At 38.3% G+C, this 21,168-nt stretch overlaps 1 protein-coding gene across 2 annotated transcripts in view; it reads right to left on the bottom strand.

Annotated features, from left to right (window-relative positions):
- Positions 1 to 1,591: 1,591 nt before the first annotated feature.
- The window catches only part of LOC146454176 (perlucin-like protein), an 85,229-nt gene continuing 65,652 nt past the window's right edge, over positions 1,592 to 21,168 (bottom strand). The window contains exon 5 of one of the 2 annotated variants that reach the window (XM_085095780.1): positions 1,592 to 2,227. In XM_085095780.1, coding sequence (XP_084951906.1) covers positions 1,809 to 2,227 — 419 coding nt within the window. In that variant the 3' untranslated portion in view covers positions 1,592 to 1,808. Of the gene's footprint in view, positions 2,228 to 18,182; positions 18,652 to 21,168 lie in introns of those variants that run through there. The other variant, XM_085095779.1, reaches the window with a different exon arrangement.

Below are 21,168 nucleotides of genomic sequence, written 5' to 3'. Positions count from 1 at the left end.
AAGAAGTTTATTTCTTTTTTCACATATTTTACAGATTTTTCATGGTGTTTGTTAGCTTGCTCGATGAAGTGTATTTATGCTTGGGCTTTTCTCCAGAGAGTAAAATTGTCGTCAGTATATCGATTTTTAAACCATGGGTTTTGGAGTGCTTAGGATTAAAATGTTTAGTCGAACCTTAACTTCGACAATATTGGCGAATTCGACTGCCCATTTGCATGCTCATGGTAGCGTCATGTATTTGATGGTAATCCCTATTATTAAAATGGAAGGAGTTCCTTGTCATAAAACTTCCGAGTGCTCTTTGGAGTAATCGAATAGGAATAGTGGGCCTGTGGTTCGTTTCTTTTAAAAGATGTCGTAAGAACCAACTTTACAACGAAAACATTCCAGACCTCTCTTAGAACCTATGGTCGAGGATTCAAAGCTCAGATGAATTAACGAGCTCTACCGTGAAACTATATAGACCAACTGAATAGAAAATGGATTTTTCAAACGCCAGTCCATCCTGGTATCCCCATACTCCACACAATACATAAAACGACCTCTACCAGTAGACCTTGATACAAGGGTGTGAAAGTTCATTCGACTTTTTTTTTTTCTTTCTTAATATCCATACTCAAATCAACGCTTTGGTTTAAACTTGGCCCTCTCCTTTTTCTCCCAAATGTTACTATTTGTCAGCCTTTTTAAGATTGATTTCGGTTTCACGCCTTTGCTTGCTTCGGCCTCAGTAGAAATGAGCTTATTCTTAGGGTGCGTTCGATTGACCCTATTACGGAATACGAACACATCCAACGGTGAAGAGAAATCTCTCATAAGAGGTTTAAGGCGTTACTGGAGCCTAACTAGATAGCGAAAGTTTTCAGAGACGCTTTACCAAAATACTTAAAAAGAGAAATTTAACAACTATTCTGCTTGCTCTTATTCCGAAATACGGTTAATCGAAAGCAACCTTTGTAACGGCCTCTCAACCGTTTAGGCATTGCGTTACGCAAGTAGACACATTACGTGTCATGACGTCTTTTCATACGGGACTGTTAAAGCTCCACGTGGAGCTGACACGTCGCTGAACGTCTTGACTTGGGTTGAGCTTCGCTCGAAGCGACAGTAATTTCTCACGCAACCCGTGCAGATTAGTAGCCTTACAGTCTTTGACGGTCTTGTATGCGGTTCAACAGTAGAACTACCTCAAGCTGTATGTATGTTTGTTGATTTTTTGCCTTTCGGTGATCGCCTGATCTCAGTTAGTGACTTAAAATAAACAGAGCCGATACAGATTATGTTAATCTGTTGGCCTTTGTAATCGTCGTCTCCGCGCGCCCTTCTTCGAAAGAAAAGCGGTCGCCACAACCTTAGTTTTCAGAGTTTTGAGAATTGAGTGAGAGAGTTTGGACAAGAATGGTAACAAGACCGCCATACATAACCCTTCCCCTCCCCTCTACCACACGTTCTCCATTTTGAACAATGCCAAACCCACGGTTTTATCACTGTAAACGAAAAGTCATTTTCCAGCAAACTACACAACATAACAATTTTAATGACATCGTGTTTCCAGCACCTTTTTATTTCAGGCTCACACCCAAGTACCTAAGCTTACAATCAATGTTGACTATATTGACAGAACGTCACGCTGTTACAACTACCTGGAATTTTTTAATTAATGTACCATTAAAGACCAATCAGTTAACCTTTAACATAGTCCAGTTCAATCTACTAATAATTTTAAAACTTATACGCGAGCCTTATTAGCCAGCGAGCTGGCAGTCTCAGATAGGCTTCTGGCAAAGAGCAAGGAGAGCCCTGTTGTATTAAAATGAATATCCAGCTGTCAGATCGCATGGATCGTCATTCCACTCTCCTGCAAGTCCTAGTCCGTCTATGTCTTTTAAGTATACGTTGACACAGTCCTCGTTACGCTTGGCGTTGTTTGGTTTCCCAATCGCCCAGTTTTGGTAATGACCGTGTAGTGGACTGCCATCAACCCAATAGAACCTGGAGTCAGCCTTTCTTTGGAGTCTAAGCCATGCACCAACAATCCCGGCTCTATCATTCCACCCCTTTAGCATGTCCAAAATAAACTGATTTTCCTCTTGTGATCTGATGATGGGAAGATCGGCGCCCATGGCTTGGCATTTTTGCCGAGCGTCGAACCACCTCTTGGTTGGAGTATCATGAATATAATAACACGACTTTCCATGTTTAACCCAGTAGGCTGGGCAGCTTGAACCTGGTCGAGAATAATACGAAAACAAATGCTTTGAAAATGGAATCAATGAAAACTATACCTTGCATCTTCTCTAAGTGATGATCCATTCATTTTCCTTCGCTAACACTATTAATAATACTATTCTTTTGATTTTCTGCCTAGGGTGGGTATAGGCACTCCCATATGAAAGTGACAGGGGTGATCGTCGTGCCTTTTAGGGGTTTACATTCGTGGTTTGGTACCATTAGATGATAAAATCTGAAATGACTTCCGTATAGTATGGTGGTACTTTTAAGGGTATTGAGCCGAAATAAATGAGAGGAAGTGAATTTCTGTTAACTGATTTGGTACCTCTTAGAGGTAAAAACATTTTTCGGACCAAGCCCACAAAACAAAATCCTAGTACATTTAAGCCGTTAAGTTCCCAATTTTCGACAATGATCCTCATATATGATCCCCGTCACGTTTCCATGGGAGTCCCTCCCCCCCCCCCCCCCCCCCTGCCACACTCCCTTTTCCGGATTTTATGTTGTTTATCTGCTGGTGCACTTGCCGCTGGAGAACAATACCATCAACCATTTCTACATAATGAAAATGTTCCAAATAACAGCTCCACCTAAAAGGTAGCTCTAAATAATTGAGGCGGCTTGATATCGGCATAAGGTAGATTTCATCTGTTCTTAGTTTCAAGAGGATCAGGAAACTATCTAAACCATGAACAGCTAGAAAGAAAGCTCCTCTGCTAAAGTCACAAAGTACTTAACAAACAAGAGCGACTGAAATAATTGTTTTATTAACAATGAAGAAATATTGCTAGATCTTGCTGATTTCGCTTTGCGAAAACAACCAGAAGACAATATAACGGTCGCTATTTTCTCAGCGTAACATAATGGCTCATATGCCATAGACGCTAAGCCAATTGCATTATGCAATGATACAGTTTTTAAAAAACGCAGGTAACGTACGGTGAATGAATCATGACTTTAATAAGCTAATCATATCTTTAAGTATAGTCCCAACAAAAAAACATACCTGGCCTATAAAATTCATACCCAGTTTCAGACCTTGTTTCTTAGTTCAGGGATAATCACTACATGCAAGTTGGCTGATCCAATTTTGCCGCCATTAAACCTACAATATTTGACCTCATCACCTTCCCCTACACAAAAAAGAAACACAAGTAAAAATGGCTTGAAGTAGGTTTACTTCAGTGCCGCATTTTTTTTTTTTTTTGTTTTGTTTCGTTGGTTTCAATTGTTGGCTACTTGGCTACTGTACTTTTAAAGCGCCATAAGTCCTGATTATAAACGGAACTGACTTCACGAGCTTGCCTACCTCCACAACTGAGTTCAATAGCTGCGACTATTTTATCGAGTAGCTCTTTGACGTCTTCTTGTTGTTTCTTTATGTTAACGTTTTGTGTCTTAATCATGTCAGCGACTTTGTTTTCTTCAGTGAAAGCTGTAAGGAGACATTGAACAACATTTTGAGAAACACAACGAAGAATAACACTTTGATTATTATGCATTACTGAAAATACATTCAAAAATTACAGAGAGATTTAAGGCTCGACGTTTCGGAGTCATCTTGACTCCATTATCAAGAAAAAAAAATCAGTTTGTGAACGCGGATATTTAAATACGCTAGAGCTGAAAATTAACATATTAATAGATGGTTAAACAAATAGTAGACGGACACAAAAGAAAGTCGTCTTCCATTTACAAATACTACTATCTTCAACATAATGACCAGATACCACAGCGTTTTTTAGAACGGTTTCACGTTCTTGCGAAATGCACCAGCAAATATGATTGCCTCATTCATGAGATGCTATTCATACGCAAACTGAAACCAGAACTGAACGTGCAAACTGATTTAATTCGCCCTAAAGTATTTGTTTAACCATCTATTAATATGTTAATTTTCAGCTCTAGCCTATTTAAATATCCGCGTTCACAAACTGATTTTTTCTCTTGATAATGGAGTCAAGATGACTCCGAAACGTCGAGCCTTAAATCTCTCTGTAATTTTTGCATGTCTTTGCTTCAGCAAATCCCTTTTAATTAAAAGCTAAAAATACATTTGTTATTTTTTAAGCAATACCCTAAAAAATCGTATTACAGGAAAACATTTTGGTAGATAGCTACAAATCCTTTACTATTACTTTTTGAGGCATGCATAAATCTTAAAGGCGTACGATTAACACGCTTAACACTTTTCTCCAACCGCATTGGGTCGCCCTATGGAATTCCTTCGGTACCTTGTTTTAAATTTATATTTATTTATTTATTTTGTTTGGGCTACTGAACTTAAAATTTTTCAGTGGTAGTTAGAGAAAACGACACCTCTGCCACGCACAAATAGTTTGGTTACCTGTGTATAGTTAATAGTACTTGTGTTGCCGGACTCAATGGCGTATAAAATCAAGATAAACTTTTCAAATTAGCCAAAATCATATCTATCATCGGGTTGTAAGGGTAAAACTAGCCAAAGTCCGTCCAGAACCTTATTTCTGAAAAGGTGCTGGAAAAGGTAACCCTTTTGCTAAATTATATCCGGATAAACAATCTTTTTGAATTCTTGAGTAACACAATTTTAAACACTCTGTCGTAAACCTTCGGTAGTCCTTGGGGAGTGACGATGCTACGTATTTAATAATGCATCGAGGTATGTGACATTTTTAAGTATTGCGGCATCTCTTTCTAATTCTTTTTTTGTTTTCATTAGTCCAATTAAAATGTTTTTTATTCAGGTTCAACTCAGGAGGTCATGGTCACAACAGTCGCGCCTTAGACACCAGTAGCACTCTTTTCCCGTCAATATGTTTACTTTAAATTCTATTGGATTGTGAAACTTCATTGCCTTGATTTGGCTGATGAGACTGCTTTGGGCTTTTATCACGTAGCTGATGTAAAAAAAATAATAATAATAATAATAAAAAAAAAAACTTCAAACCAGCAATGAAAAAAGAAGAAGTAATTGCCATTTTAATTTACGGCATTTATTGTTTTATGGCAATTATAGTTTAATATGCCCTTTCTTGTCTGCTTGTAAGGTTCAAATTGTATTGTAATATATTCACCTCCAACCTCCTTTGCCAGCTTGGCTACTGGTGACGAGACAAGCGGTAGAAAGAACACTGTTTTATTGGTGTCCATCCTGTTTCCTTAAAATAGAATAAAAAAGCAGAATTCAGGCAGAGAGACCCATAGTGAAATTTAATCAAGGGCAAATTTAGGATGGAAGTGCGTCCAAGTTTTGAAAAGCTGTGTTCGATTGATCAAAAATGGGCGCCTACCCTTGGAATTTTGTTCTCAACACAAGCTTATCATCACCAACACTCTGTTCCATCAGTAACAGGTTCAAGGTCGCCGGTAGACACTCACGTTCCAAAGTACATTATCTTAATTAAATTCTTGTACGTTAGAGTGGCATAAGGGTCATACTACACACTAGAGTACACACTAGAGTCAGGCCTAGTACGAATTGCTACACCGATCACAAACTTATTCGCTCTAAGGCTACCTTCACTTTTATGCCCCCTCCCAAAGGAAAGGTATTCAGACCAAGTAGTTGCAAGTGCAAAGACTCTGCTTTCCAGAGGTGAAAGCTGAATTCCAAGCGAAACTACCTGAAAGGCTCAGCAACGTGGCAGACACTTACCCCGAAAACCAATGGTAACAGCTGAAAATATGCAACCTTCAAGAGACCACGGTCGAAACACTTTGTTTTTTAACCAGAATACGCCAGGACTGTCTCTACGAATCAGGTTCTCAAATCCAAGACGTTATCGAAAACAAACGCTTCTGATACCCGTAGCTTCTTGCATAAACCCGACGATTAGAATACAAAGACTGCTTTTAAACATGCCTGTCGTGTCCTTCAAACAAAATTGGAATCCATGCCCAATGAAAGGCGGGCAGCTCTTGCTGTAAAAACACGATAACATACTGACTTGAAAAGTATCCTTTTACGAGTCCCTAAAAGCTATCGTAAAAGGTCCCGCTACGTTCGGCCAATGGAACAATCCTTCTAACTAATAAAGAAGCTCTTATGCAATGTTGGTTGAGTATTTTGAAGGACTCGTCAGTCTTAATGGTCTCTGGAAGGTACTGTCCAGTTTACACTGTCCCCCAAAGTTTCTCGCCATCCTCCGTCAGCTCTACGATAACCAGATGAGTTAAGTAATAAGAGAAAGAGAAAGCGTTCCCCCATTTCAAACGACGTCAGGTAAGGGCATGTCTCGCGCCCTCCTTGTTCTTACTGAACTTCAGCATGATCCTGCGTGAGACAAGGGACGTATTGATAGGCGGTATATACATCCGCTTCAGCACAGATGGCAGTCTGTTTAACTTCCGCCGCTTGCTTGCGAAAACCAAGGTATTTGAGGAGCTCATTATAGAACTGCTGTTCGCTGACGACTACTCTCCAACACATTGTCAACTGCCTTTTCTAAAGCAGCTAAGATCTTCGGGCTTACCATCATCCTGAAAAAAAGACTAATTACTTTACAAACCTCCCCCAAGTGCAACCTAAATCACTCCAAAGATAAACATTGATGGCACAACCATTAACGCAGTCGAGCGTAATATCGAATAATACCGCTGATACCAAAGACCGAGACAATCGCTAGTCAAATGCCAGTAGTTCCTTTGGTAGTTTGTCTAAGAAAGTCTGACATTTGGCAGCACCGCTCAGTCTGTGCCTATTCACTAAGCTTCAAGTGTAGAGAGCTGTTGTCATGCGAACGCTGCTCTATGGTGCAGAGTCGACCTGTGTGGGTCCTTAACCGCTTGTAGATTGAATTACTTGAACCTTTCCATCAATACTGTTTGCGGACCATTGTAATAATAGAATGGCAGGACTATACGTCCCCAATGAAACTGTTCTTGAAAGAACACATCTACAAAGCATCGAATCTATCTTGCTTCAACTTCGGTTGAGCTGGGCGGGACCTGTGGCAAGGATGGAGGACACCATACGAAAAAAGCAGTCCTCATTGGTGAACTTAGTGCTGAAAAGCGTAACCATGATGTCCCCCAAGAAGGGGTCGAATGACCAGCTTAAGGGTCAACTTGGTATGGCCGCTATACCGCATGGATCATGACAGATGAAAGCTTCCGAGCGGAATGGACGGCACTCGCTAATTAGGAAAGCAAGCCACAAGTTTGAAACTGAATGGAGCATTGCCGCACAGGTAAAACGAGGGCGACGGATTAAGAAATGGCAACTGCAAGTATTACATTAGTGGCAGCTTTCACCTGTCCGAAGGGCTAAATTATCTGCACCTCACACCACCAGCAAGCTTGCAAGATTTCCTTCATTTGATTCTGACAAGCAAGAAACCAGTCCATTCATTCATTTTAATAGCCAATGAAATTCCAAATCAATTTAGTAGAAAAACGCTTTGTACGGATGTTGTCTTAACCAAAACGAATTTATCCATATTTAACAGTATCTAGAGAAGGTGGAGGGGGGGGGGGGGGGGATGGCGGGTTTAGTTTGCGGCGACTTTGAACCTGAACATATATACATATATATTTTGATATTAGAGCAAACGGCATGAAACTTCAGTATTTTTTCAGAAATTTATCAGGCAGAGATTTGGTGTAATCGGTGTTCATTCACCAATTTTTGACAGTCGATTATTTTTAAAAAGTGGCCAAACCCTGCTTTTAAAAGTGAAGAAAAATTCATCTTTTTTATTCTACCTTTTATGTTTTTGTTCAATTTTCGCGCTTTCCTGAAGTTTTTGGGAAATCCAGAATCCATAATGGTTGATCAAAGAAAGTCGCCAGTTGGCAATCACGACTTAATTACGACCTCATATGAAGTCATTACTTATCGTCGCAGAATTCAGAGCAAACATCTTTGGATGCACTATCATTCTTCCATTGTCATATCTTTCATGCTTTCGAAGTTATGGAGCCCCAGAAGACCAAACAAAACCCGGTTTAGATAGCGCAAACTGGAATCCACAGCTCACGTGATAACCTCCTTGGAATAAATCCATTTACGGTTTTTCTTGTTTTTTTTTCTCCGTGGTAAACTGAAAAAAGTTACGAGCAACTGATAAGGGAACTCACTTTTTATTATTTTTGAAGCTTCAGCTGAGCTCCAGTGAAAATCTGACAATTTATGCGCATGCCTACTAGGCTGTTTCTTTAAGACGATTAACAGACAAACTAGAGTAAGAAAGAGAGCCACTTCCAAATTGCCCATTGAAATTTGCAAATTTTGATGATCATTAGTCTGCACATATGGCCACTTATTACCATCGTCTTAAGTCATGTATTTTTATTTTTGCAGGAAAAAGTATGCAGAACTTCAGTATAAAGTTTTTAAAAGGATGTATTTTCCCCCTTACAGCGGTAGTCAATTTGTGGGAAGTATTCTGATGAAAAGCGCAATATTCAAATAAATATAAGAGAGATTTTCTGTAGTCATTTTAACTTGGTGTGTTAATTTCAAAGCTTTTTCATGAGAAATTTCCTAAAATAGAAAAATAGAAAAAAAACAATCGTTGGTATTTCTTCGGTATTTAAATGTCAGAGATGCCAAGTTTGGTGACAGTCACTGCTAAGAGCTTCAGTCTTAAATTGAGAGGGATATTCATGAGCGGCGGGGTACAGGGATTTTTGTGAATAAAAAATCATAGCGTTTTCTTCTCTGTGTTCGTAACTCGTGGTATGGCCTTTTAAAATTTGTGCAAGCTAACACAGCATGATCTGTTTGGATTATTTAGCCAAAAACTCAAGTAGCAAAGAGTTCCAAGGAACACAACTGTATTCCTCGAATTTCCGGGCAGGTGCTGTACTTCCAAAAATTTTAGATGGCATATTTCGCGCTCTAAACGACTGCAAAAGGATTAAGATTTCCAGTGTGTAAAAATTTAACGTGAATTTCCTGAAAAAAGCATTAGTTTATAATCCCAATTTAAGCACGTTTGTGAGACGACGAATTCGATCCTTTCGAACAACTACTTCACTTATTGAGCAAACGAGGATAAAAAAAAAAAGAAAAGAAATTACAAGCAGAGTGAGTGAAGTAGATGTTTATCGATCTATTTACAAACAGTGCTTTCTCGTGCGGACCCGTCTTACGGACTCTTGCAAAGCAAGCCTTTTTTTTTTTTTTTATTTCTTTCCAGCCTAAGAGTTGTTTACGCAATACCGCACTACAATATGTCTTGTGGAGACTATTGGGTGGACATGTTAAGCAAACGCTGTCTAGTAATACCATATTGAACAAAAACAGGGTGGGTATAACCTTATGAGTGTTCGCGAGACAACTGACTAAACGACTTATCTTGACAACCAACAAAGCCCGGAATCAAACTCCACAGAGAAAATTTAACCATCAGCCAAAGATGTTTTGAACATGTTAGTTAGAAGGGTTGAATTACGCGCCTTGAATAAAGAGCAATAGAGTATTGCACAAGACTAATAATGTAGATAATCGCCAGCGGCGTAAGAACATGCACTAAGATTAATTCCATAAATTGGACAGATGACAACCATTATTTTCATAGCTTATGCTTTCAGTCTAACAATATTTTTATCACCATCCCAAGCATTATACCATTGTCTATTGATCACGGTGCATATTCGCTCAGGCCTGCGAGTACTTTTCATTATCACCAAGCGATAGTTACAAAAAATATACCGATGATCTATCTTTGTGAGTTAGAGCGCAATTAATTTAAAAACTCAAAACAGCAGAGTCAGTTTTGCAATTAAAAATAGACGCCGATGATCTACCACATGAAGCCTAATTGCAGGCGATCACAGCACCAGCTCTGTTAACCAGTCGCCATTAAAATTTAGACGCTACCTTTCTCAATTTCGACTTCCGTCTTATAGGCTGATTTAGTGTTTGTAACAGTATGATATAAACCTGGAATTACTCTATCATAAGTACAGCTTTGCCAAACTGAAATACACTGGAAGTCACTGAACTCGCGCGACAAAGTTATGGAAATGATAGTTTATTTATTGGTAGAACATTAAGTTGGTTGCTTACCTGAGCCCACAGGGGACGACCTGTTTTGAAAGCTCAAATATCTCCATGGATTGGAATAAATTTATTCCTTTTTCCAGTGCAGGTGCCTTCTTCAGCTCCTTGCAGTGACCAGAAACAACTTCTGGGATGGTGCAAAGGCCAACCTATACCTAACTTGGCACGATGAACCGGACAGATAGTCATATCCGATAAATTCGCCGGCTTCTGAAAACATCCACATCTCGCCAAAATTAATTCCACTTCCGTTTCAATTCCGGAAAATTTCAACGACTTTTTGTGAGTTTTGACATCCCTGTTACACCGCGTGAGTGGCGTGACGGAAGTTGAAGAACTTGTGCGTTCGTCTGCGCCGCAAATCCCACCAACAATATTCGAGAACAAACAAGACATCGTTCTTCTATGAACTTCCCCGACGATAAACTCTGGTTTTGATGCAATGTTTCACAGATAAAGATAATTCGATGTATTTATTGAGAGAGCGATGCAATTTTGGTGAGAACAGGTACTTCTGATTGGCTATCGACGACATAAAGCTTCTCATTTTTAATAAAATCAATTCTAATCGTTTCAGTTTGAATTGATATTTTCATTTATTTTTATTTCAGCAAGTTAACTGGGGAACCTGGAACATCGTTGTGTAAGATATTTAAAATAAGACTTATTTTAAATCAACAGATGTGAATATCTGCTTGTTATTGTACTAATTGTAGCTAAGTCGCTCGTGCGTGACACAGATGAGCGAGCCTGTAAGATTTTTTAATTTCAGCTCGTGGTAGTTTTGGTGTTTCATAGTTTGTTTTACCTGTGTAGACAATATTTCTTTCTCAATTTTGACTTCCGTCTTATAGGCTGATTTAGTGTTTGTAACAGCATGACATAAACCTGGAATTACTTTATCATAAGCACAGCGTTGCCAAACTGAAATACACTGGAGGTCACTGAACTACCGCGACAAAGTTATGGAAATGATAGTGTATTTGCGGAAGTGTCTTCATTATCGGGATCTTTAATTTTTTTTTTTTTTTTTATTGGTTTCTTCTGAAGACGGATGGAAATTTCAGGTTCTTTTTTTAAAGTTACAGTATTATTTTTAAAGCTTAATTTCATTTACTTTTTTTTATGAAACGTATTGGACAAATTCCTCTAAAATTACCAACTATCATTTCTTATCGGGCCCTCTCCCAGAAACCAATGAGGTATTATTGGAGCAGCTATAGGAGCACAGGGATCCCATTGGCGCTTTTCTTGGGATTCCCATACTAAACTTAAGCTTACTTTCCTGTCTTGCCAGAAGTTAAAGTTCTATACATTTGATCGTCCGGGGATAGAGCTATTTGTAGTCTGTATCGTTTCTAAGCTTACATAGTTTTTCTATTAAATGTGGGCGCAGCCTCCATTTTGTACTACGCATAGGTTCTGAGCATTTCGGGAAGTTCCGAGAAAGTCGTATTTGTTTCCGCGACTTATGCTTACCCAGGAAAAGGAGATTATTTAGCAAGAATTGCTGGAATCAAGAAAGAAAATTTAAAGTACCTACTCATTTTTTTCAGAGAGAATTAAGCTTCAATTTTGGGAGAAAATGCCATTTACTATGTATTTTCAAGCTTTTTAGAACTAGCGTTGCTTTTTCAGCTCTTTAAATTCTGTTGTTTCCTCCAACGTTTTTTGGTTTGGTTTCCAGTAGACCTTGTTTAGATCTTCTTTTCCCTCATAGTTGTAAGCCCCACTGAAAAGAAAACACCTTCTATATTAGGAAGCATTGTACTCATTTTTTTTTTTAATTTTTTTTTTCTTTGCTGATGAAAGTAAACAACTGTTGCGGACTTGTTTTAATAAATATTCTATTTTTTTTTTTTGCATTTACTGTAATACCCAGACTTCAATATTTCTACACATTTAAGTTACTATAAATATTTTTTTCGTCACAAGAAAATAGCTTATTTGAGTAATTAAGAAGTCAAATCAGGTTTCCTGACTTGATATGCGTGCTCAAGGGGATTCACTCGAGATAAGAAAAAAAAAAAAAAAATACTGAATTAAACAAAATCGCACATGGCTCATTTGCATATATAATTGCAAACAGGAAATAAGAAGTAATGGGCGACTATCTATTTCATCACTTTCTATCTTAAACAGGGAATCCCTACATGACCTAATAGCTTAAACAGATTGTGATTGCCAATGCAGTAAAATACAGTAAAAAACTAGTGTATTCTTATCTCATACTAGTCTTAAACAGGGTATGATGTTGGGTTAAATGTCTTAGAAAAGGCCTGAAAATTTCGAATTCTGTCTTAAACGGGATAGGAAAATCGGAGAATTGTGTCTTAAACAGGGTCAGGGTTTGAACGCCCGGGCCGCACCTCCCTACTCAAGCATATGTTGAGTATTCAATTTCAAGAATAGGTGTAGGTGAAGGGGTTTTATTATTTCCTTTGGACAAACAGAAGGGAAGGGGAGGGGAGTGCGCCCATCGGGGGTACAGTCTACATCTAGAGCAGGCTGAAAATAAATTTAAACAAGAAGCTCTTTCCTTTATACTCGGGCCATATTTGACTGTGTGCTGCGTAAAGCCTACAATCTTGTAACAGTGATAACCTCCAGCATCACCAATCCCCCCAAATAGATAGCCCGCGAGCAAGCTCTCTCGGGGGGGTAGATCCTATTTACCCCTCCCCCCCCCCCCACTTCCACCACCACCCCCAAGAGACAAGAGAGCTTGCTCGCAGGCTACCAAATAGATAGATACAGAGATATAGCGAGGCAAAAAGTAACCACCAGATAGAATTGCATGTCTTGCAGTCAGAATGAAATACAGGGGAAAACGACATTTGTCATACGAATGTTTTTTATAATCCCCTGGCTTTAATGCTTACATTTTCACCTTTCGTTTAGGGACAAAAACCATATGTACGGTCCTAATATGTATGTGACGCCGGGTCAATGAGGGATCGTAATTTTCGCCGGGTATGATCTAGACCTGGGGGTACTCTCTTATGTGACGTTAACGGGGACGTGTGACCCGATAGGGTATGGTTTTCAGGGTGTTTTGTCTTTAACGGAGTATCTATTTTATCACTTTCTATCTTAAACAGGGAATCCCTACATGACCTAATGGCTTAAACAGATTGTGATTGCCAATGCAGTAAAATACAGTAAGAAACTAGTGTATTCTTATCTTATACTAGTCTTAAACAGGGTATGATTATGGTTTAAATGTCTTAGAAAGGGCCTGAAAATTTCGAATTCTGTCTTAAACGGGATAGGGAAATCGGATCAAGCGATCAAGTCTTCGCCGTACGTTCGAGGCATTATGGGTTCTGAGCTTTTTATTGAAATTTATTGGATGTTTCCCAGACTACTTTTCGGCATTGTCGCGTACGCCTTTACCCTTTTTTGGACAACCTTTGTCAAAACGACTGTATATTCACCAATAAACGTAAATGGCTCACACGCATTCAAAAATCTACTGCCCATTTATCTATCGTCTGCCAAACGACGTACGCTCATCTATGTAAGCCAATGTGAAATAAGACACTTAGACGCTGTGCTGCAAACCAGGTTTTTTCGGTTGAAAAAAAGCATGACCAACTGCGCTGCCGGCCGCCTTTGCTTGCCGGCAAATTGCATCGCCAACTGCGTTTAAGAAAAAAAAAATTGAAGACGACGTATACGACAAAACGCAAAGTAAATTTATGAATAAGTCTAAAAACATGGAAAGCAAAGAAAGGGGGATAGAAAGAAATCGAGAAAACAAGCGGCAAAGAAGCAAAGTTCGACGTGAAAGAGGGCGACTGAGAGCGCTAGAAAACAGGCGAAACATCAGTGACGAACAAAGAGAGAAAGAACAGGAAAGGGCGCTGAAAAAACAACCCGTGTTGCAACACAGGGTTTGAGTGTTTCGTTTCACATTGGCTTACATAGATGAGCGTATGTGCAGCAATTCGGCGGAAAAATGCATGGCCAGCTGCGCTGCCGGCCGCGTTTGTTTGGCGGAACTGTGTTTGGGAGAAAAACAAAACGAAAAATAATTTTAAAGACGACAAGATACAAAGTCAATTTATGTGACCAACAGCAGGAGAAAGAGCAAGCCAACTAGTGGCGGGAGAAACAAATCGACTACCCCGATCCGGCGCGACGAAACGTTGGATTTTTCCTCTTGAAATGAAACGGTCCGCTCACTTAACGTTGTAAAAGGAACGGAAAAATCAGCAATGGAATAAAAGAACTGGTTATTTTCAGAAGAGGTGAGTTTATTTATACAATTTTGTTGGCAAAACTTTGCTAGTTTGCTTTTTTGCAATATATTGTTTTCTTGTAGTTTTGACACGCCGTCTAACGTAAGCTTAAGCTAATACTGCTAACTCCAGAGCAGACTTTTGAGCTCATTTTTTTCGGTCCATGTTGATTATTTCCCCTGGAGTTTTTTTTTCTGATCTCGTCCAAGTTTTCTGTCAAACAGCGGGAGAAAGAGCAAGGCGACTCGCGGCGGGAAAAAACGAATCGACTCTTTTCGCGGCTTTTAAAGGCGGCACTTTATAAACAGCGGTCGAACCTTGAAGAGAAATTATTTCATTATAATCCGGCGCGATGAAACGTTGGATTTTTCCTCTTGAAGTGAACCTTTACGTTGTAAACGAACGAAAAAATAAGCAATCATAGACAAATAAAAACAGGACTTGTTACTCTTCAAAGAGGCAATCATATTCATGTGATTTTGTTGACAAAACTTTGCTGTTTTGTAAGATATATTTTTCCTCTAGTGTTCTCAAACTCATTAATAATTCATGAAGACAAAACAAAGGAAATCACTACCGTAAAGGAGGTTTGGAAATGTGATCTTAATTATCATAAAATTTTGTGAACTTTTGCTTCAAATTTCTCTAAGAATTATCAATAGTTTGAGAAGCTATATCAAACACTCGTAAGAGTGTTTCCTCCTATTTCCAAACACCTCGAAGTTGGTTAAAAAAACTCGGCTGCGCCTCTTTTTTCCAACCTACCTCTCGGTGTTTGGAAATCGGAGGAAACACTCTTCCTCGTGTTTGATATATTACTTCACACTACAAACTTCTTTAACTTCCGAACAGTCTTTTGAGCTTATTTTTCGGTCCATGTTTGTTATTTCCTTGGAGTTTTATTTTCTAATCTCTTCCTATTTTACTTCGTTTTAAAAAGCTATTAGCTTTAATTAATTAATTAATTAATAATAGCTCAGCTATTAATAATAGCTGAGCTATTAAAAATGGTCTGTCAAACAAACGTTAGTCTCCCATCATTGTATCGTTGACATAAACTACTTTAATCGTTTTTTAGCCTATTTCTGTACTGATTGATATAAATTATCAAAGTTTTTTTTTTTTTTTCATTTATTACTCAAGGATATATTTGAAGTCTCTTTTTTGGTTAGTTCATCCATTTTCTCTGCGGTTAAAACAGAAAAATATCATTTGGAGTCCATTTATATTCCGCTTTTGAAAGCGCAAGCAAGCCAACAAATTATTAATTTGTTTCGCTTTCATAACACAGAGGCCAAAATGTTCTAAAAACTATCAAGGAACTTCATAAAACAGTCAGTAAAACACTCACCGAAGGCGCAGGCAAGCCGACAAATTATTATTATTATTATTTTTTTTTTGTAGCGTACAAAACATACAGAACCGACGAGAACAGTTTCCATTATACAAATGTAATTAAGAGAAAATGCAAGTTTAATTCTGGAGCAAAAACTAACAACGATAAAACAAAAGTTAGGCATCAATTAATTATTCACCTGCGCTGTAAAGCTTCCTACCGCTTGGAAATTACACGAACATAGATCGATAAAAAATAGCAAACGGTGGTTCTCAAGAAGAAACTTGCGGTGTAATTTCTTCCTGTTCCTTCCTCCCATCAAATGAACACTTTCATGCTTGGTTGTCGTTCGTTGAAAGCACCATGACTGATTTCAGTTTCTCAATCAATTAAATTCCAGTCTTCAGATTTTGACACAAATAATATTTTGCTGTTTCTTGTAAGACACACGAAAATCAATCTTAAGGAATTTCTTTCGTAGCTGCAGCACTTGATTTCCATGTATTTGTAGCACAAAAAAACCGGTCTTAAAGAGTCGAACTTCCCAAGGAACCTTAAAGAACTTGTTTTTTTTTTTTTTTTTTTGACACAAAATGCGGAAACCAACAAAATGTAAAACTATAGTGGACAGCCAGTCAGGAGCGAGTATTTTCGCCGCTCGACCAATCAGGAGTAAGTAATTTTGCCCTCGATGAAAGGAAAATTACGAAAAACTGCCCTCTGTTAAAATAAATCAGCATTCAGTAATTTTGCCCTGTGTATTACATTGTTATTGTTAATGAGCATTTAGCTGCATATGCATTAAAAGTGAATATAACTGCAGAATTGATGAGGAACTCATAAGGTTATTACGTTCATACAATAAGCAGACTTTTATAAATGTTTATTAAATATAGCAATTGTGGAGCTCCGCTTTTAGGCTTGGGTAAATATATATATTATTTTTAGAGGAGTTTGTTCCGATTTAATAATGTGCACGTACAACAAGGGCAGATTCCCTTCTGACCCTCTCGCCCTTGTGAGCGTTGATTTCCAAGAAGTTTATTTCTTTTTCACATATTTCACAGATTTTTCATGGTGTTTGTTAGCATGCTCGATGAAGTGTATTTAGGCTCGTATTTAATGTCGTCATTATATCGTTTTTTGAAACAGCGGTTTTGGAGTGCTTAGGATTAAAATGTTTGGTCCAACTTTTGCCACGACAATATTGGCGAAGTCGACCGCCCATTTGCATGCTCATGGTAGCGTAATGTATTTGATGGTAATCCATATAATTAAAGTGGAAGGAGTTCTCAGTCATGAAACGTCCGAGTGCTCTTTGGAGTAATCGAATGGGAATAGTGGGCCTGGAGTTCGTTTCTTATAAAAGGTGTCGTAAGAACCAACTTTACAACGAAAACAGTCCAGACTTCTCTCAGAACCTATGGTCGAGGATTCAAAGCTCAGATGAATTAACGAGCTCTACCACGAAACTATATAGACCAACTGAATAGAAAATGGATTTTTCAAACGCCAGAGCAGTTCGTATCCCCATACTCCATACGATGCATAAAACGACCCCAGCCAGTAGAACTTGATATAAGGGTGTGAAAGTTCATTCAACATTTTTTTTTAATATCCATACTCAAAACAAAGCTTTGGCTTAAACTTGGCCCTCTCTTATTTCTCCTAAACGTTACTATTTGTCAGCCTTTTTAAGCTTGATTTCGGTTTCACGTCTTTGCTTGCTTCGGCCTCAGTAGGAATGAGCTTATTCTTAGGGTGCGTTTGATTGACCCTATTACGGAATAGGAACACATACAACGGTGACAAGAAATGTCTCATAAGAGGTTTTAGGAGTTACTGGAGCCTGACGAGATAGCGAGATAGTTTACAGAGATGCTTTCCCAGAATACTAAAAAATAAAAATAAATAACAATTATTTCGCTTGTTCTTCTTCCGAAATACGGTTAATCAAAAAGCAACCTTAGTTTTCAGAGTTTTGAGAATTGAGTGAAAGAGTTTGTACAAGATTAGCAAAAAAACCGCCACACATAGCCCCTCCTCCCCCCCCCCCCCCCATCTATCACACGTTCTCCATTTTGAACACTACCAAACCCATAGTGTTATCACTGCAAAAGAGAAGTCCTTTTCCAGCAAACTACACAACATAACAATTTTCATGACATCGTGTTTCCAGCACGTTTTTATTTCAGGCTCACACTCGCGTACCTAAGCTTACAATCAATGTTGACTTCATCGACAGAACATCACGCTATTACAACTACCTTGAGTTTCTTAATTAACATGCCATTAAAGACCAATCATTTAACATTTAGCATAGTCCAGTTTAATTTACCGTTAATTCAAAAGTTATAGCAAGCCTTGTTAACCAGCGAGCTGGCCGTCTCAGATAGGCTTCTGGCAAAGAGTAAGTAGAGTCCTGTAGTACCAAAATGAATATCCAGCTGTCAGATCGCATGGATCGTCATTCCACTGTCCTGCAAGTCCTCTTCCGTCTATGTCTTTCAAGTATACGTGGACACAGTCCTCATTAAGCTTGGCGTTGTTTGGTTCCCCAATCGCCCAGTTCTGGTAATGACCGTGTAGTGGACTGCCATCAACCCAATAGAACCTGGAGTCAGCCCTTCTTTGGAGTCTAAGCCATGCACCAACAATCCCGACTCTATCATTCCATCCCTTTAGCATGTCCAAAATAAACTGATTTTCCTCTCGTGATCTGATTATGGGAAGATCGGCGCCCATGGCTTGGCATTTTTGCCGAGCGTCGAACCACCTCTTGGTTGGAGTGTTATGGATGTAATAACACGACTTTCCATGTTTAACCCAGTTGGCTGGGCAGGTTGAACCTTGCCGAGAATAATACGAAAACAAATGATTAGAAAATGGATCGATGAAAACTAAACCTTACGTCTTTTCTAAGTTATGCTCCACTCCTTTTTTTTTTTTTTTTTTGATTTTCTTCCCGGGGCGGGGGGAAGGAACATTCATATAAAAGTGACGGGGGTGATCGTCGTACCTTTTAGGGGTTAAAATGTGTGGTTTGGTACCCATTAAGTAATAAAAGCTTGAATGACTTTTGTATAGTATGGTGGTACCTTTTAGGGTATTGAGCCGAAATAAATGAGAGGAAGTAAATGTCAGTCAACCGATTTGGCACCAGAGTTGGTGACAAAAAGTTTCCGCCGATGACCCCCGTCAAATTTACATGAGAAACCCCTTTCCCCACCCCCCGTCCTTACCTGGATTTTCTGTTTTTCTGATTTTCAAATTTTTGTGTATTCGTTTCTTTAGTTTTACGGTACTTGTCAATGTTCCTTACGGTTCTTACGGTTCTCATAGATTATGGAATTCGGTTTTCGGATCATCACTGTCAAGAATACATTAAAGTACCACTGAAGATAATTTAGTGGAGTAATGAATTTTGTCCGCATTTTTTTTTTTTTTTTTTTGCTTTGTTTATTTATTTATTTATTTTTTTTTGTTTTTGTTTTTTTTTTTTTTGTTTGTTTGTGTGTGTGTGTGTGCAGTTAGTTTCAATTGTTGGCTACTTGGCCACCGTTACTTGGACAACGACTTTGTTCCTTATTATAACGAAAGCCTACCTACCTCCGCAACTGAGTTCAATTGCTGCAACTATTTTTTCGAGTAGTTTGTTGACCGCTTCTTGCTGTTTCTTTATACTCACTTTTTCTGTGTTAATCATGACAGCGACTTTGTTTTCCTCAGGGATAGCTGCAAGGGGACATTGAGCGACAACTTTGAGAAACACAACAAAGATTAATACTTTGATTATTACTTAAAAAAAAAATGTATTTGTTATTTTTCAAGCAATACCCTAAGAAAATCGTTTAAGACGAAAAAATGTGTTTAATCCACATGACAGTTAATGTGGTAGATAGGTAAAAATGCTTTCCTATTACTATTTGCGGCATGCATAACACCTAAAAGCGTATCATTATCACGCTTAACACTTTCATCCAACCGCATAGGCTTGCCCTATGGAACTCCTTCGGTACCTTGTTTTAAATAAATTTTTCTATTTATTTATTTATTTTGTTTAATTTGCTGTTAGTAATATGTTTGAGCTACTGAACTTAAAAAAATTCAGTGGTAGTTAGAGAAAATGACACGTCTGTCAATAGTTAGGTTACCAGTGTATAGTTAATAGCCCTTATGTTTCAGGACCTAATTTCGTATAATAACTAGGCAAATTTTTAAATGAGCCAAAATCCCACCTATCGTCAGGTTAAACTGTGGTAAAAACCAGTCAAAGTCCGTCCAAAAAACCTCATTTCTGAAAAAAAAAAAAAAAAAGTACTAGAAAACGTAACCCGTTTGCAAAATACTATCTGGATGAAAAAAACTGTAATCAGAAGGAGATAAACGGTTTTTTAATTCTTGAGTAACACGATTACAAACATCAAATAGAAGAAAGATCCTCGCAGTTACTACGCAACTTAAGCAGTTTCGAAAAGAAAGCCTGAATAAAATATATATATTCTTTCCGCAACTGATTAAGTTGTGCAGTAACTGCGAGGATCCTTCTTCTATGTGATCTTTCATCCGCAGTTCTCAAACTCATTAATAATTCATGCAGTCAAAAGCCAATAAATGACCTCCATTTCGGTCAGGTGGATGAATCTTGATACCCCAATGAAACACCAGATGAAACACCACCAGGTTTTCATCTGAGATGAAACATGTTTTTCATCTGAGATCAAACATTTGCATTTTAATGAGATTAATTTCTTATTGTTTCATTTGAGAAGACATGTCAAAAACTCGGGCTTCGTGCTTTATCACGGGTTCCAAATACCTCGAAACAGATGAAAGCACTCGGCCTGCGGCCTCGTGCTTTCATCTGTTTCTCGGTATTTGGAACCCGTGATAAAGCACGACGCCCGAGTTTTTGACATATTACTTCAAATATATATATTTCATATATTTACATTTAGTTTTTCATCCGTTTCGGGTATATTACGAACTCACAATATGACCAGCACTACACCGGCATCGCAGAGATCATGGGTTCGAATCCCGTAAGAGCCTGAAATTTTTTTTTTTTTCAGGCTTTCTTTTCACAACTCCTTAAGTTGCGTATTAACTGCGAGGATCTTTCTTCTTTTTGATCTTTCATCTGCAGCTCAAAATATATGTTTCATATATTAACGTTTATTTACAATTATAAACACTCTGTCGAAAACCTTCGGTAGTCCTTAGATAGTGATGATGCAACGTATTCAATAATGCATATGTTTATGTGGCATTTTTAAATATTGCGGTATCTTTTTTTCTTTTTAATTCTGTTTTGTTTTCTTTAGTCCAATCAAGCATTTTTTTTTTATTATTATTCAGGTTCAACT

This window comes from Pavona decussata, unplaced genomic scaffold, assembly GCF_977016875.1.
Source record: "Pavona decussata unplaced genomic scaffold, jaPavDecu1.1 SCAFFOLD_313, whole genome shotgun sequence".
NCBI classification, from domain to species: domain Eukaryota; kingdom Metazoa; phylum Cnidaria; class Anthozoa; order Scleractinia; family Agariciidae; genus Pavona; species Pavona decussata.
Note: the sequence above shows the minus strand (reverse complement) of the source record. Positions and strands in the feature narration are given on the sequence as shown.